Below are 17,230 nucleotides of genomic sequence, written 5' to 3' on the forward strand. Positions count from 1 at the left end.
GTCCTTGAGCTAAGCATGTTCTTCTGTTCCTTCGTGGATTGCTTATTTGTGTCTGAGTGCCTCTACTTCTGACATTGCAGAGCTAATTGAAAATTCTCAAACTTATTTTTCCATATCTTTTCATTTTTATGGCAATTCTGTGGAAAGAGATGCTTGATTCCGTCCAAACTTCTAATAATAGACTTTTAAGCAAATGAAAATTGTTAGCTATTTTAATTAAAACAAACAACAAAACTGCAGGAAGATTTTGAGCTCTGCTTGTTCATTATGTAACTTACTTTGTACTAGAAAGCAAGCACAAAATGTTAGCTGTGGATCCCAAGAGAAAAATAAAGATAGGGCAAATGATCTATAGAGGAAGTCTTTTCATAGTACTTAAAACAAATCCCTCAGAAGTATTTCCTCAGTGTGTTATATTCCTTTTGTATTAAGATGGCTAGGTTTGAATGTTTACAATTCTGTTTTAAGCAAGAGCAGTTTTAATCCACATTTTTGCCTATTGGGGCAAATTTATTCCTCTTGTTAACTACAGTTTTAGCATGGAGCTCTGTACCTGAAGTGAATTTGGAATCTTTCATGGTTTCTTAACTTGTCTCAAAAGTAGCAAAGTTCATTATAAGCATCATGCCTTTGAAAATAAGATCTGCATGCTTACATATGGTTTCTGCGTTGTTCTGATAGGCAAAATGTTGCAAGCCTCTCAAACAGGTTTCCATCTGCAACTGAGCTGAAAGACTCCTGAGATCACATCTTTATTTGAATACTGTTAAATCATTGCAGTGCAGTCGCAGTTTCCATGCAGAAGTGGGATGACTGCAGTTTGATTATCTCACAGAGTTACGCTTTGCATTTATTTTCTCAGCTTGCCTGTTTGGTTAGATTTTAGGATTTAGGCAGATAAATGTCTCTGAAACCAGAAGTAAAAATCATACAGGTGTAGGCTGGGAAAAGAAAACTAATTAACTGAATATAGAATTGGTCAGGGCTTGTTCTCTTCAATAAGACTCTGAAATTTGGGAGTACCTTAGCTTAACTGGTTGGCAGGAGACTGTCATCATAGTAAAAATAGTATATTTTGTGATATTATTACAACAGAGACTCATAGTCAGTGGTTCAGTGTCCAAATGGAGATTAGTGATGAGCGATGTGCCTCAGGGTTCTGTACTGGGACTGATGCTCTTTAATGTCTTTATTAATGACATCAACAGTGGGATGCACCCTCACCAAATTTGTGGATAACACCAAGGTGTGTGGTGTGGTTGACAGGATGCCATCCAGAGAGATCTAGACAGGCTGAGCAGTGGGCCCAGGAGAACCTCATGACGTTCAACAAAGCCAAGTGCAAGGTCTTGCACCTGGGTCACGGCAAACCCCACTAGCAGTACAAGCTGGGGGGTGTAAGGATAGAGCACAGCCCTGCCAAAAAGTGCTTGTGGCTAGCAGCTGGAAAATGAGCCAGCAATGTGCCCTCACAACTCAGGGAGCCAACTGTATCCTGAGCTGCATCCAGAGCAGCACAACCAGCAGAGTGAAGGAGGGGATCCTGTCATTTTACTCCAACACCTCACCTGGAGCACTGGAGCATCCAGATGGGGAGTGCTTGGTACAGGAGAGACGTGGGTCTGGAGCGTGTCCAGAGGAGAGACAAAATTGATCCCAGGGATGGAACCTTTGAGGACTGAGAGCTGGGCTGTGCAGCCTGGGGAAGGGAAGGCTCAGGGAGACCTGAGAGCAGCCTTTCAGTATCTGAAGTGGGGCTGTAAGAAGGAAGGGGACAGACTCCTTAGTAGGGTCTGTTGTGATAGGGCAAAGAGAAATGGTTTCAGATTAGAAGAGGGGAAATTTAGATGGGATATAAGGAAGGAGTTTTTTACAATAAAAGTGGTGAGACAAAGCAAGAGGTTGCCCAGAGAGGTGGTGGAAGCTCTGTCCCTGGAGACATTCAATATCAGGCTGGATGGGGCTCTGAGCACCTGATCTAGCTGTAGATGTTCCTGTCCATTGCTGAGGAGTTGGACTGGATGACCTTTAAAGGTTCCTTCTACCTCAAACAGTACTATGATTCTCTGATTACTGCCTGCTCCTTCCATTTTTCCAGCAGAAAAAGCTCTCTGGGTATCCCATTAAACTCATAATGATTCATTTCCAGCTACTGAGAAGATATATCTCTATAGCACATCACAGCTTAACGTAGATAATGCTGTAGACATGGTCACGGTCATTTCCCTAACCGCAGGATAGCACCTGCCTTTGCAGTTACCATGCTGAGAAATGGCAGAAGTTCCATCTTCCAACACAATCACGGGGCTTTTATCTGTGTTGTCTTTCTTATCATCATCTGATAGTTTATTACTTCTCTCAGGATTGTTCAAAATCTGCAGGATTTACTGAATATGGGCACAAGGCTCTTCCTTTCTGTGTGGGATACAGTAGTAATGCCTGTCCTCTGGTGGGGTGGAGAACTAAGTCCTTACTGGTAATATCCAAGCCTTTGCGTATGTCAGAACTGAGGTTTATTTGTCAAAATACAGATGTGTTGTTATGGTTTGTTTTTTCAGCATTTAAGATTTTTTTGGCACCAATATTGATGGAAAAGATGTTATTGCTTTTAAGCCACACCACTGCAGGACTTCTACCACTGCACATCAGCAGTGCTTTCTGTAGCCTGTCTTCACTTTATTTTTCTGGTAGCTGGTCATTTTCTTCACATGCTACAGCTGGAATACATTCTGATTAGTCCCTGTGAATTCCTTCTGTGTGAAGAGGCAGAGAAGGTCACTCATGGGATTATTTTTCCTGAGTGTACAGAAATTATCTGTCAGTTAATAAGAGAAATAATAGTTAAAAATAATTTGAGATAGAAACAGAGCAAATAAAAAAATGTGGAGAGGATTGGCTTGGCTCTTACTGGGCTTATGCAGCTTTGTCTTCCTAAGGCCAAAAGCCAGATCTCGCAGGGGTTTGAAGCTTTGAATGTTGGCCCCAGGAAGAGAGGGAAAAGGAAACAGTCCAAGGAATGCTGGCAAAATCTGCCAAGCATGCAGCAGGAAAGGCCTGTGAGCAGGCGCATCCATCTTCCTAGCCAAAGACTGGGCTTAGCTGCTCCAAGAGGACTTTCCAGTCATCCCTTGTGAGCTCTGTAGGAGTAAGGGAAAATATGAGTGCTGTGAGACTCCTGCTGCTGTGTTGTGCTTCAGAGCTGGCACAGCTATTAAGGCAATATTTTGAGTTTTGAGAGCTGCAGAACACGTTTCAAATCTCAGGGAAAGGTTAGTATTTAATGCAGTGCCATTTCCCTAGTAAATCAGAGATATGCGTAGAGGTTCTAGAAAAATAGAACTCTTCAAAATTAGCACGTGGTTCAAAACTTTACATAGCGCATCAGGCAAGTGCTCTTAAAGAAGTGGAAACCAAGCTCTGACATGTAAACACCTTGTGCTACAAAACTCATAGCTCCATTGTACAGAGGTTCCATATGTCTCCTATAGGAAGAATGGAACAAATGAGTTTCCTGAAACTGAAGCCAGTGAAACCTCACGAATGTGTGTTAGCATGTCAGTATTGGTTTTCTTCAGATACAGTAAGATGGTAGGAAATAAAGCCCACATTAATCCAAAGCCCACATTAATTGTGCTAAACACAAAACATTAGGCAGATTCTCTATGTCAGATTGCAACTATTGTTATAATAAATCACGACTGATAATTTGCTCTTGGATTCTTTTACTCAGAAGTCTAAAAGTGTGAACTGCTACCTAAATATAGATTAAAAAGTAACTCTCTTGAAGGTTCAATGTATTCATTTCAATCTTCCTTATGAAAATGAAAGCTGGAAACGTTCATGGAAACACAAGGGACAGAAGAGAAAAAATTTTAAGGCTTTAATGCATAAAATCTTCAAGGCAGTGCTTTGTGGTTCCAGCTGGATTGGCACATTATCAGCACTTTATGACAACGTGTTGGAGAAATATAAAAATATATTTAAGCTTAGTATATTGTGTCCTGTTCTGAGTTTTGGAGTTTCTCTTGAAGAATGGAAATACTAATTAGAAAAAGGTGTGTAAAGAACAAACTTGTCTGGGGATTGAATGTTGCTGATGGAATAATGCATCAAACTGTCAGAGCAACAGCTGCTTTATTTGATTCCTCACAAGCTCAATGAATATTTGCCAGAGCTGTCCTGCGTGTGCAACATTCAAATCACTTCTGTATGAATATATATACATATATATTTAAAGATAGGAATGGGGAGAGGCTATAAAGCCATATTTCTCCATACTTAAATTTCATCTAGAGGAAAAGAAAGTAACAGCTGCTAAATACTACTTACACCTTCCCCAAAATAAGCAGGTAAACAGCCTTTATCCTTTTTTATCACTGCCACTATCTGTAAAAGGAGGACGCAGCTCTGGTCAGTGAAATTTAGCTTTAGGATGTGGAGTCTGCAAGGTACAGTCGGTCAGCACATCCTCTCTATCCTTTAAAAGCAGCTCCACCTGCAGGCTCTCTTTTGACCTCCTTCTGATCCGAATTTCAGCTGACTTGCTACAGGTCTTGCTAGGACATGAGAAAAGAGCTGCCCTGTTCACCATTAATGTACACGTGAGCATTTAAGTGGGAAAGATGAGCCTGTGCTTACCACATAACAGCTTTCCCATGTCAGGGGAGGCTGCACCTATTCACTGTAACATTTCTCAAATGTTGGGGGCCTCAGAGGTTGTGGGCCAGGAACTTCAGAGAAGCTGAACTCCACGTGGAGATCTGTCTACAGCTTTTGCATTTACCAGAACAAAAAAAAAATATCTGTTAAATTACATATCAAACATGTATTTCATGCTGGTGTGCTTCTTTCATACATACAAAGTATATGTGTAACAAAGTACAATATTTGCATAAGAAATAATGTTTAGTACAGAAGTGGAACTGATCAACAGCTGGAAATTTGGTATTATTAAAACCTCTATTACCTAGACATTTCCACTCAGGAGCTGGCAAAACCACTTCCATCCAAAATACAGCTTTCATTTGAATTTGATGTTCAATTCATTATTTTTTTTCTTTTCATTTTCAAGAATTCTTCACTTAGTTTGGAAAAAGTCCAAGAAAGATCATAGCAGTGAAGTATACAGCAATGAAATTTGCCTTTGTGATCCTGCCCTGGAGCAGAGATGAAGCTGACTAGCTCACTGCTCCAGTACTGTATTACATCAGTACAATGATCAGCCTTTTTTCTCTATGGAAATTTGATTAAGAGTTCAGTGGAAGAAAATATTTCTATTTCATTTTTATCCTGACTCTCAACTTGCCCCAGAGTTAATACAACAAAATGCTGTTGAACTTTTTTAGTAATCTCTACTGTGCATTATCACATTCCTCACCTGCATACTAGCATGTTAGATCTGTATTTCCTAGAAAGAGCAGCTTTGGGATTTCCATGTGGAGTGCTTTGGACTGTATTTTCAGAAAGCACTGACTGTTTGCTCTGCTGACGTCTTAAAATGACCACTTCTATTTTCTACTCATTTAGATGATCACACAACAGAAACTGTTGAAGTCCTTTATTACAAAGATCAAAAGTCATGGTTACCATTTACATACGCAATTTACAAATTATTCACAAAGGAAGTAACAGCTATACAAGAACTGACAGCTTACTTTAGCCCAAGCAGGAGATGGGACAGTATAGTTGTTTTCCTGCTTTATTTACTGAAAGAAAAGGTGTCTCTTTGTCTTGTTTTTTTTTTTTTCTTTCTATTGTTGTTGTTATCTGTATGTGTTAAACACTGACCTAGTGTTTAGGTAGCACCTTTAGTTGTATCTGATCATATACTGACCTTTTTTTCATTGCAAAGAGCACGGTGCATGTATAAATATGCACACAGAGCTGTATTTTTGTCACAATGCTGAGTTTTTGTTTGATGGGAATCCTATAGATTTTGGTATAATGGAGTGGTCAGGCTTAGCAAAGCTGATTTGTGGGATGTCATTGATTTTCGGCAATATTTCATTGAAACAAAACTGGAGATTATTATCAAAACTCTTGTTCTAAGAACTAAATTGAGGATGGCTGCTATATCTCTCAATAAGACTATATGATCTTAACATAGATGCTAGCCAGGCTGTTAGATGTCTTTAATACCACAACTGATTTATTGCTTTTCTCTCATTCAGGTTAGCATGTTTTATACATTTCCTAAAGCTATTTCAGAGACTGGGAAACTTAACATCAAAGAGTGCTAATTTATCAAATCTCACAAAACAGGATGTTTATCACAGGGTATCTTACGGCACTCAACAAAAAGAGTGAATTTCCAAATCCCTTGATACAAAAGCACAATATCAACAGTGCAATAGCTGCCATTTGTCTAAACCTACAGACATCCATAATTACACTTTTTTCTGTCCACTGGGATGATGTTGAGACAATTATTGAAGGAGCACACTGATAAAGGAGCAAACAAATACAGATATAGAAATCACCAATGTCATGTTGCATCCAAATTTGAAGCAGTAAAGCAAAACACTTCACAAAGGTTTTTATGTCTAATGGAACTGTTTAGTGGGCATCATCCAAATAGTTACGATAATATTATGACGGTGTGACTTTCTACCCAGGAACCAAATATTCTCAAAGCCTACAGTATTCCTGGGGTATAGATAAAGACTTGCAGATGCTGTAGTAAACTTGAAATACAGTAATAGGCAAAGACTTCAGTGGCACCACCTGTACATACGGCTGAGTTATTGGAACCTTACGGAACAGAGCGACGTTGCAGTATGCCTTTGGTAAGGCTTCTTGCTGGTTTAAAAAGGTACATTTTTCTGGAAGGAGATTGTCCAGCAGTATTGGTTTCACTTCTGTTCAGTGGAAGGTCTCTTTATTGATCCACATAAGACTCCGCGTTTCGTTTGGTTTGCATTCATACTCAATACTGCCAAAGCTGTTTCCCCATTGGCAGTGATCCCGTTTGTGGTAGTTGTAGAATTTGACTTGCCAGACTGTTTCAAAAACACCAATGTCATTAAACTGTGAGGAAAAGGGAGTATCGGTGTTAGTAAGCTTACTTTTGTGTTGTTTTTTTTATGAGAAATTTATGAAATTGGAACAGAAAATAGCTAATGCATGGGTTATTGTTCCTCCAGTCAACAAATCAAAGATCTGTAAAACCTACTCTAGCTGCTATAAAGTCTTTTATTCTTAAACATGCATAAAACATGAGGGATCAGATTCTCCATTTACTGCCCTCTTGCATTTATTTATGTCTGGTAAAGGCAAGGGAGTAAAAATGTTAAGCTTCCCATATGGGTAGGTGTTATTAACGTGAAGAATCGAAGCTATAATCCCTCTCAGGACAGCAGAGCAGTGGTGGCGTGCTGAGCTCCAATTGGCTTGGTATGCATCATATAGCAGAGATCTGTAGTAATATAGGCTATCACTTCAACTCTATACCATATCTGGAGGCTGCAGTCTGAATTGGGAAGATGCCTTGTTTTGATCAGTCTCAAATATTTAACTTTCCTGTGTTTTTTTAGAGTAGTGTCATGATTGAGACATTTTTTCCTTGTAAGCATTTCCATCACTCACTCTGACAGCTTCTTCACTTGACTCTTTTCCATTCCCATCATGTGCCTGGAAGATGACCTTTGATCATCTATCTAGAATAATCACACTTGCAAAGAGTGCATGAAAGCTCCTTTATACAGTGACTCTTACTAAGCACAACCATTTATACTTAGTTTTCTCTGAATGGACATTGCTTGGAACCTCTCCCCAGCCTACATTGTTTTCTTAAATTCAGTCTGACAGCAGCAGGAGTTACTCTGTGCTGCCAGGGGAAGATTTTTATTTGGCTCCAGTTGTGTTTTCTTAAAGATGTAGCTGAAATGTTTCTGCCACTTCAATTGATAAAGAAAGAATCAAAGGTGCAAGCTGTTTTATCTCTCTCAGCAATCAAAACCTGTATTAATGATCCTCCACTAAAACCCTCTAATGGTAATCCTGATACCACTTATAAGGCAAGATACTAAAGGTTAAGCACATTGAATACTGTTGTGCACAATCTGCATAGAGAAATCTTTAGTAAAGAAGAGCGTCAACTGCAGTTGTCTAGAGACTGAGGAAGAAAAGAGATTGGTCCAGAAGAAAAGGTGTTTCTAATACTATTTGTGGAAGGCAATAAGATACAAGAGCAGTGTTGTATTTCATTGATGTATAGAGAAAAAAAAAAAAAACTGAATTTCAGAAAGAGATAAGGGAAGAAAAAAAAGTTGTCTTCCTCTAGTGACCCAGTTTGCTAATTACTCTGGATGGTTTGTCTGACATTTGTGGATTTCCACAAGAAGGAAAGAATTAATTGCAGAGCTTTTCTACTACTGTGTTCTGCTCAGCACAGTAGTTGCACATGCACCAACTCTGTAGCATCAGGAGGAGTATCTGCATCCTCAGAGTTCCTGTGGCTCCTGCCACATTTTGGCTCTTCTGCAGGGCCAGCACACGGCCTTCCCCAGGGAAGATGGGTGGCTCTACTCTTTGAAGGTTAGATTTAGTGCTGTAGGCACAAGTTATTGAATCACTCCCTCTGAATTTGTGTGGTGTTTGTTAGGAGAATACAGATCTGACTTCCTTAATTCAGTCTTAATGTGGCCTGAGCAAGAATAAAATGAGACCCAAAGAAATGTTTCTAACTTAGTTTACACCATTTGCTAGACAGTTTAGAGTTTTCCAGGTCATGAGCATAACTAAGCAGTCAGGTAACAGAAACGCATCTTCAGAGCAGACAAGAAATAAATGCATCGTTTTCATGAATACTTTGTCTTTTAGGCATTATCAAAATGGTTTTGATGTCAGGACTGGCCTCTCAATCTATTTCTAGTGCAAGTTCAGGCTTTAAGCCTTAGAGTCCTTTTCTGCCCAGGATACATACATTGTATTCTGCCTGTTACAGAAAAAGAAGTGGAGGCAGCAGTTCCTCCTAGCTGAAGGAAACAGGAAAATGTAAAGCTGTACACAGTAACCATAATTTTGAAGATTCAGGAAGTAGGCATTAGCAGTTCTTCTAATGGGATGCCTGTAGCTTGTTCCCTAAATCTGTCATAGGTCTGTCTAGCTAAGCAGATAAATAAATAAGCATGTATATATTGGCAATTCAACCAGGATTTAAGACTTCAAAGTATCAATTGTGGACATCTAAGTCTGTACTGAAGAATCAATCTGTCAAAATCAAATACTAAGAGAGGCTAAAAACTTGCTTAGCGCTTGCAAATCCTAATAACTTCATGGTTAAGTACATCAGGATTTGGTTTGTAAAGCTACTGTTTAGACAAATATTGTAGCTGCTCATTCTGATCTACAAAAAACAGCTAGGAGCTTGTGTCTGAAAACCAGACCCTCCTTGCCTTACTTAAAATTACTCAATTTGTGGTAACTATTATAAGTTGCTCATGTTGTAATTATCAGAAAATTCAAATTGAGATGGTACAATTCTTATTTAGAAAGAGATTGCCATACTAAATGGTGATTCCAGAAGAAGAAAACAATCAAACAGTAAAGATACTCAGATAAGATGAAATCCTGAGTGGACTGAGCAAATGTGAGAAAAAGCTGAAACCTGACAGGCTTGGAAAACTTGGCAAGGTCCTGAACTTGTACAGATTGGAATAAACCTTTAGAAGAGCTTTAGCTGACAATGGCTTATTGTTCCACTTCCACTTTTGTTACAGGAGCTACAGAATAAACAGCACATATATTCCTCACAACTGTAACTGAAGGAGAGAGAATGACAGCCAAAGCAAAATCTCCCACATGTGCTCTCATACATGCTTTCAGCCTCTAGCATCTTCTGCTCTCTGGCAGTGCTGGCAGGCAAAAGAGGGTTCTCTGTATTCCAAAAGATGGGGGCATCATTCCTATCCTGGAATCTTGATGGGAGCTCCTGGTTTGCAAATGCCCTTGTAGGAGAGGTGGGAGGTGCAGCTCCCGTTTCCTGCAGCACCCCAGAGAGCTATGCAGATCCAGACAAAATCCCCATAGTACTTCCTGGCCCCTGCTACTCTCATGGCTTCCCCTAGGGAAGGGAAGCCATGTTTGTGTTTTCGCCCTATGCAATAACTAGCAGTCTCACTGATGTAAAGCAAAGAGGAGGGCAGCAGCTGTGAGCAGGCTTTGCCCTAGAACATTTTACCTCCAGGCTTTCCTTCATAGATGTCAACTCTCTGCTGCCCTCTGTGCCTTTCCATGCTGGGCTCCTGCTGCAAAGAGGACCACCTACCTGCATGTTGACCTGGATGGGCTGTCTCTCCCCACTCTTGGTGTGGGGCACCCCTTCTGTGTCGTAGATCCCTGTGTAAGAGACCACTTGTGCATCCCTTGATTTCTCCTCCAGTGGGACATTGACACCCCCGATGCCCATCGTCCTGCAAAGAGATGGGATGCATCCTTTCAGCAGCCCTGCAGGCCCCCTTCCTAGCAGCTTGGAGCCAGCAGGTAGGCTTGAATACTGGCAGCCTCCGTGCTGGGGATGCTTCAGGGATTTTAGCAGGCCTCCAGGTGCTGCTGACTCACTGGGGCTCCTGAAAAATGTCAGGAATCTCAGGGCTCAGCAGTCGCCCAGGGAAGGTGTAAAAAGGAAAAGAAGGAGGGTGATGGTGGAGGGAGGAAGGGGGGGTAGGTGGCAGAGATATGATCCTCAGCAGCTAGGGAGTGGTTAGCTGAATCCCTTCTCCAGAGCTGTCCTACAGCCAGAGCCATTTTCCCGTCTGCATCCTCCCTGCTTCCAGTCTCTGCTTTGCCATGGTGCAGTGAGGCTCAGACTGGAGAGCATCTCCAGCTTGCAGGGCTGGAGGGGATCTTCTCTAGGGAGAAAAGGAGCTGGACCTTGAGGAGTCTCAGGGGAGGTGGGGATGGAGAGAGAAAGAAGCAGCTCCTAAAGGCAGCCTCTCTCCCAAGCCAGTTTCTCATGCTGGCTGGGCAAAGCAGCAGGAACAGCTGGCCAGAGATCTGGAAATGGCAAAGCAAAAGAGCGGAGAGGGAGAAATGACGGAAACCTTGCTCTGTCAGCCTGCCAGGAAAAAATATTAAACCTCTAAAAATAAAAGCAGCAGGAAAGGGAGGGCTGCGGGGGCCGCGATGGAGAGGATGCACTTACGTGGCCTGCACGGTGCCGGGCCGGAGGGCCACCTCAATCTTGTACTTGGCCCCGGTGAGCAGCTTGATGGTGCGGTTCTGGCCGAAGCGCTGCCCGTCCACCTTGAAGTACACCGCCCCGTCGTTGGGCTGGATTTTGAGAGCGACGCTGATTTTCACGAGGCTGGGGATGTCAACCATCGCGCGGCTGCGGGGTCTGCGCCCGTCTCCCCCCCTCCGCAGAAGGCGGCCAGCAGAGGAGACCGAGACGGCGAGGGAGAGGAAGAGGAGGAGGGAGGAGGAAGAGGAGGGGCTGCCGGATCCGAGCCAGCCCAGCCCTTCCCAAAAGCAGCGGATGATATATTTGTTTTGCCCTCCCCCGCTAATCACGGAGCAGCATCTGTGCTGCGGATCTTCTCTCCATCTCCCTGTTCGGGGGACATTTGCAGCTGCTCAGATTGCCGCGGGTTAGCAGGGAGGTAATCCGGCCTCGGTCATGGCAGCCTTAATCCCGCCGTCATTCCCGGGCCGGGACGGACGGGCGGTTCAGCACCACGGGCGCGGACAGCAGCGCGGCGCAGTCGGGCACGATATGTGCTGGCATCTTCCGCTATCGCCTCATCCCGACTCTCTTATTGTCGCAGAAAACAAACAACCAGTCAGCAGCAATAAAAAAAAAAGACAAACAAACAAACAACCATCATGTTTCTAAGGAGAAAGATCTCTGAAACTGGAAGTTGTAACTTCCAGTTCTTATCTCTTCATCCATCTCATTCCAGTTTGCAAAAGTTACTTTCCATCCAGGAGCAGAAAATTTAGGCGTCCTTTCCACTCTTTTGCATCTATGCTTTTAAAACTGCAATGTTCCCCCAGTTGGCACAGGATTTGGGCCAAAAAAATTTGCAGGAAGGCCAACTGTGTTCTGGGCTGCATTAAAAAAGGGGTGGCCAGCAGGGAGAGGGAGGTGATTGTCCCCCTCTACTCAGCTCTTGTGACGCCCCATCTGCAGTGCTGCATCCAGGCCTGGGGCCCCCAGCACAAGAAGGATGTGGTGTTCTTAGAGCAGGTCCAAAGGAGGGCCACTAAGATGATCAGAGGAGCACTTCTCCTATGAGGAAAGGTTGAGGGAACTGGGATTGTATAGCTTGGAGAAGAGAAGGCTGCGGGGAGACCTCATTGTGGCCTTCCAGTACTTGAAGGGAGCACATGAACAGGAGGGGGAACGGCTGTTTAAGAGGGTGGATAGTAATAGGACAAGGGGGAATGGTCTTAAACAGAGATGGGGGAAGTTTAGGTTGGATATAAGGAGGAAGTTTTTCACTCAGAGGGTGGTGAGGCACTGGAACAGGTTGCCCAAGGAGGTTGTGGATGCCCCATCCCTGGAGGCATTCAAGGCCAGGCTGGATGAGGCTCTGGGCAGTCTGATCTGCTGGTTGGCTACCCTGCACATAGCAGGGAACCAGAGGAGCATTGTGGTCCTTTTCAACCCAGGCCATTCTATGATTCTGTGATTCTATGATTCTATGACTTTATGACTCTTCATGATTTCAGTAGGAGAATTTCACAGCTACGTACTTCACTAGGCCTGAACTACTCTGTTTTTCGAGAGCTGAGTTGTACGTGTGGTAGTAAAATGTAATGCGACTAAGTCAAATGGATAGATGGGTATCTAATCAAAAAGTAGTTACATTTAATCAAGCAGTATATTCCAGGAGCATCTCATCCTGCAGCGAGGTCCAGCATTTAATCACAAACCATCCACTGAACTCTACAGATTTGTTTCCTGGGTTTGTACTAACTTTAAAGATCCTCAAGAGCTAAAAGTTAAGTAAAGTGAATCCTTCCAACCCTCCAATCATTGTCTAAATCAACATTGAATAGTCTTGAAAATATATTGGAGGTTATCAATCAAGTAATGTGTGTTCAGATAAGGAAGCAGTTACTATATTTAGACAAATATCTCATAACCTTATGGCTCAAAAAAGACCATGTGTGCATTTTTCCTCTTCTTATTTGATCACTGAAAAAAGACTTCCCTTTTTCTATTATGTTCTGCTGAGAACTGCTGTGCTTTGTGGCTTGTTGAAAATTTTGCTTGCAGCAATTCCCACTTCTATGAGTTTAAATGTAATTCAGTAAGAAACCACAGAGGCCTTACACATAAGGAACCTGATAGCATCACTTAAAGTGGTGTGAAGAATAATGGCCATTGCCAGGGATCAGTTTTACTCCTCTCATGAGCCAGACATATCATGTTGTAGTAAATTGTGTGTAGCTGAAGGCATTGATTGCAATTAGTTTCCCAAGTACACAAGAGGTCAGATCTATAATCAGGTTTTTTTCACCTTATTATTTCTGCCTGCATGATCATCTTCCTCTGGACACAGCTCAGGCTGTGATTTTATTCCAGACCACTATAGCAAAAAATAAAAATTGCAAAGATGAGGGAGATTTAAAAAGCATCATAGTATGGATCATGCATGCACAGGCTAGGAAACTGTTTTAGCACGTGAAAATGAAATGCAGTAAGAGTTGAGCATTTATAATAAGAAACAATTGTAAATGTAAGCATTGTCTTTCTTTTTATTGATCTGATAACTTCACCTGCTTTTAGCACTCTCACTTACCTTACCAGGTGTTTTTTATCCATGTAGATAACAAGGGAGGAGTTGTCTTTCATAAGTCTTTCTGGGAGGTTAGTTTTCTTGTTGAAACATAGCTACCTACTTTAATGGCTTTGATGGGCTTCAGTTAAGGCATTGCCTGGAGCCTCTAACCCCAACTTCTGCACATGGGCCCTACTTCAGCTCAGCTCTGGATTTTCAATTCCTGTCTTCCCTACATGCAGGAGTGCTGGTCTTCAGCTTTGCTATGTATGTACTTAGCTATGGGCTAGATTGATCCTGATCTTTACGCTGACCACCTGGTTTGACCTTAGCCTGCTCCTATGGAGGTGCTGTGGGCTGCATCTTGCTTTGCATCCTTAGCGAGAGAGGTAAGATGGATCTTGGAGAAACCCATCCCCTACCAGTTCTCATGGGGATTTTCACAGGGAGCTGCTATTATGCAAGATTCCCTGTTGGTGAGTTCTTCATGTTCCGTGCACAGTAAAATAACTGAAGGAACAAGGAGGCAATGTAGATTTTGCTGGGAGCACAGAGCAAATGGAGTGACCCTTACAAGTTTGAAAGCTAAATAGATGTTTCATAGGACTTGAACCAATGTCTGATTTCTCTTAAGCTATAGCAGTAGTTTAGTAGTACAGGTGGATGGATTTATCTGTCTTTCCTTCCGCTTATTTTTTCAGTCTTTCAAGTCTACTTTTTGTTTCCATCGCATCTGAGACTTCCCAGTCTGTTGTCCAGGGTCAGTAAGGTGTGTTAAACTATTTCTCTTTCCTTGGGATGGGAATACTGAACTATTCTTATGTGTACTGTTGAGCCCCATAGCACTCTTGAGGAGAGCAGTAAGCTTTCTCAAGTGATCTGCTCTCTTTCCAGAACTACTTTCTTTCTTTCACATTGCAGCTTCATCCTCCTACATCTCTCTTGTGTTTTGGCTGTGTCACATACATGTATCTGATCTAAGTCACAGATGAGGTTGGATGCATTCTGTGCCAAGTCAGAGCTAATGAGCATGCAAGCCATGGTATATGTGATGTACTGATCCAAGTTGCCTAGGAAACACTCTGGTTAAGTCCATGTGGTGTTTTCGATCCACCTTATGTAATCTTTCTATGCAGGGCGTGCCAAGTGCACTAACTCTTCAGTATTACTATTTATGCAGGAGTTCCCGTTTTCCTGCTAGTACTTTAATCCTGCTGCACAGCTCTGCAAGAATTAAATGTATGAAATGTGCCATGAGGTCAGAACAAGATGCCTTGTTTATGACAGTGAACACGCAGTATTTAATTTCCAAGGTGACGCAGATGACCTTTTCCCATTTTCTTCCCCTTGATTATTTTTTTAATATCATGCTGAATTTGGGAATGTCCTGGTTTTGGGTTTCTTTTTGTGAAGTGGATGTAAAGCCACAATCTCTCATTCACTAAAAATAGCCATACGTGTGATGCCATATGGAGTGAATTGTGCTGAGACTTGCACTCTCCAGATCTCAGTTCAGTCCTGTAATTCTTCTGAAACCTTTGCTTCTGAGTAAAAGCAAGGAAAGGTTTTGCTTCTACTGGCAGCTGGAATGGATCTTTATCACTTTGCAAACCACTTCTAATTATTTTTCATGTACAATCATCTTGAACATATGGCATTTGATTTAATTTCTACTGGCAATTCAGCTTGATTTGCTGGAGAGCTGCATGTTTCTGCAGAATTTAACCACTCTTTTACAGATGAAATGGGCTTATGGTACTTACTTGGAGGAAAAAAAAAGATCATGCAAGGATGGCATAGAGCAGCAAAGCTGATGTAACAGACTGAGAAACTACCTGTATTCCTTGCAGCTTACACATTTATTTGCAATCAGATGGCTCATGATCTTGGTGTAAATGCACATCACTCTCTCAACTAGGTTTCTCGCTCACATAAGTGCAGATGATTACTTCTTTTAATGCTTGCAGGAGGGAGTCCTGAAATGGCAGGAGAAAAGGTATTCTAAGGAATTAGCAGCAAGATCTTTCTTATGAGAATGGGCACTTGCTAATGAACTGAGCTAGACTATAAACCTGTGTTGCAGACTGTGCTGTTGTGGCAAATGTAATCCAGCATTACATAACTTTATCTACTTTGCACGGAAATGAGAACAGGGTAACTTACAGCAGGTGTACGCATTGCATGTTACAATCTTTTTGCTAGAAATCATCTCATTTTGGAGAGACACAAGAAAAACAGACTTTCGTCTCTCTTATGCCTAGTGCTGCTTTTTCGGAGTAGCTCATCGTTCATTGGCAGTCCACCCTGTCCCTCACACTTGATAGGGCCACTGCAGTGTTAAGGACTTTGTGCTTTGCTTGAGTGACTCAGCTGATCAGCACACTTCTGTCTGGGCAAGGTGAAGTGCTGATTCCCCTGTGGCAGTGGGCAATATATGATACCAAGTCAGAAGGAGAAAAGGAATAGACGACCTTTGAAAATGAGAGATATGTATCTGCTATATATATATATATATATATATTTATTTATGAAGTTATAGAAGAGGGTGATTCCAGCTAACACTAGATAAAGATAATTCTATGCTTTGACAGTGCGTTGCTTAGGTAGCTAATGGTAAATTCTGGAGTCATTGGCTTGGTGCCACTGTGTCTGTAATTGCATTTCATGCATCTCTAGGGGCTCTTCTCAGAGGTAAATGAGAAATTGAGCTTCCTTTCTTTAATGATGGTGTCAGCACCCTTTTCTATTCACAGTAAGCCGTTTGTTAATATAAGGTCATACAGACAGTTCTTGTTCCAAGAACAGTCCCTGGACACTTTCTATCATAGTTTATCATGGAGGATGCTATTCCTGACTCAGCATAAACACTGATCCAGGAGCAGCTGGTAAGCAGGGCTGCCAAGGGGAAAATCTGTGCCTGCAGAGAGAAAGATGCTGACAGGTTCCTCTGTCTTTGTTCCTATAAGCACTTCCAGCTTTCTTTTTCTCAGCTGAGGAAGAGAAAGAAGTAGGAGCTGTGAGCCGCTTCTTGGTCTTTCATGTTCATCCTCAGGCTCTATAGTTTTATGTCCTTGAGGCCTTCAGTTAAAAAAATAAAATAAAATAAAAAAGGCTTCCAGGGATGCAATGAGAGATATTTGAGTTGTCATTGTTAATGACTTGTACTGTCAGTTATCCATTCAAGGAGGAAAAAAGTGCACCTTTCAAAAAGATGGAAACAGCAAAATGGAAGGAAATTATTCCCCTTCTTAAAGCAAAAGGAATCACTTAGCACAGAAACACTACACAGGAGAATGCCCTGAAGTATGCCAAACATCATAATGGGGATGGAGCAATCACACAAACAGCGGGTAGATAAAAATGGTTTGAGTGAGCTTACAGCAGGTCATTTGGCTGTGGACCTTGTCTGGTAGGAACACTGCAGCAACTTCATAAAGAGCTAATGGGATTGCTGACTTGATCCTGGAGCTCAGAGGAGCATCCCAGCCAGCAGAAGACCTCTT

At 42.1% G+C, this 17,230-nt stretch overlaps 1 protein-coding gene across 1 annotated transcript; it reads right to left on the reverse strand.

The window, feature by feature from the left end:
• Positions 1 to 5,586: 5,586 nt before the first annotated feature.
• CNRIP1 (cannabinoid receptor interacting protein 1) lies at positions 5,587 to 11,365 on the reverse strand. Its single transcript, XM_042876898.1, has 3 exons — positions 11,144 to 11,365; positions 10,268 to 10,412; positions 5,587 to 7,026 (listed from the first exon to the last, which is right to left on the reverse strand). The coding sequence occupies exons 1-3, from the start codon at positions 11,320 to 11,322 to the stop codon at positions 6,862 to 6,864; spliced, it is 489 nt and encodes a 162-aa protein (XP_042732832.1). The 5' UTR covers positions 11,323 to 11,365; the 3' UTR covers positions 5,587 to 6,861.
• Positions 11,366 to 17,230: the final 5,865 nt, after the last annotated feature.

The sequence above is a fragment of the Lagopus leucura genome, unplaced genomic scaffold (assembly GCF_019238085.1).
Source record: "Lagopus leucura isolate 7727_CA_CO unplaced genomic scaffold, USGS_WTPT01 Super-Scaffold_73, whole genome shotgun sequence".
In the NCBI taxonomy this organism is placed as follows: Eukaryota; Metazoa; Chordata; class Aves; order Galliformes; family Phasianidae; genus Lagopus; species Lagopus leucura.

Bases quoted from the DNA above. Each gene is read 5' to 3' on its own strand.
- CNRIP1 (XM_042876898.1), bottom strand. From the start codon at position 11,322: ATGGTTGACATCCCCAGCCTCGTGAAAATCAGCGTCGCTCTCAAAATC. The intron at 10,413-11,143 runs GTAAGTGCATCC...ATCTCTTTGCAG, and splicing joins CCCGGCACCGTGCAGGCCAC to GACGATGGGCATCGGGGGTG. The intron at 7,027-10,267 runs GTAGGTGGTCCT...TTTTCCTCACAG, and splicing joins CCATCCAGGTCAACATGCAG to TTTAATGACATTGGTGTTTT.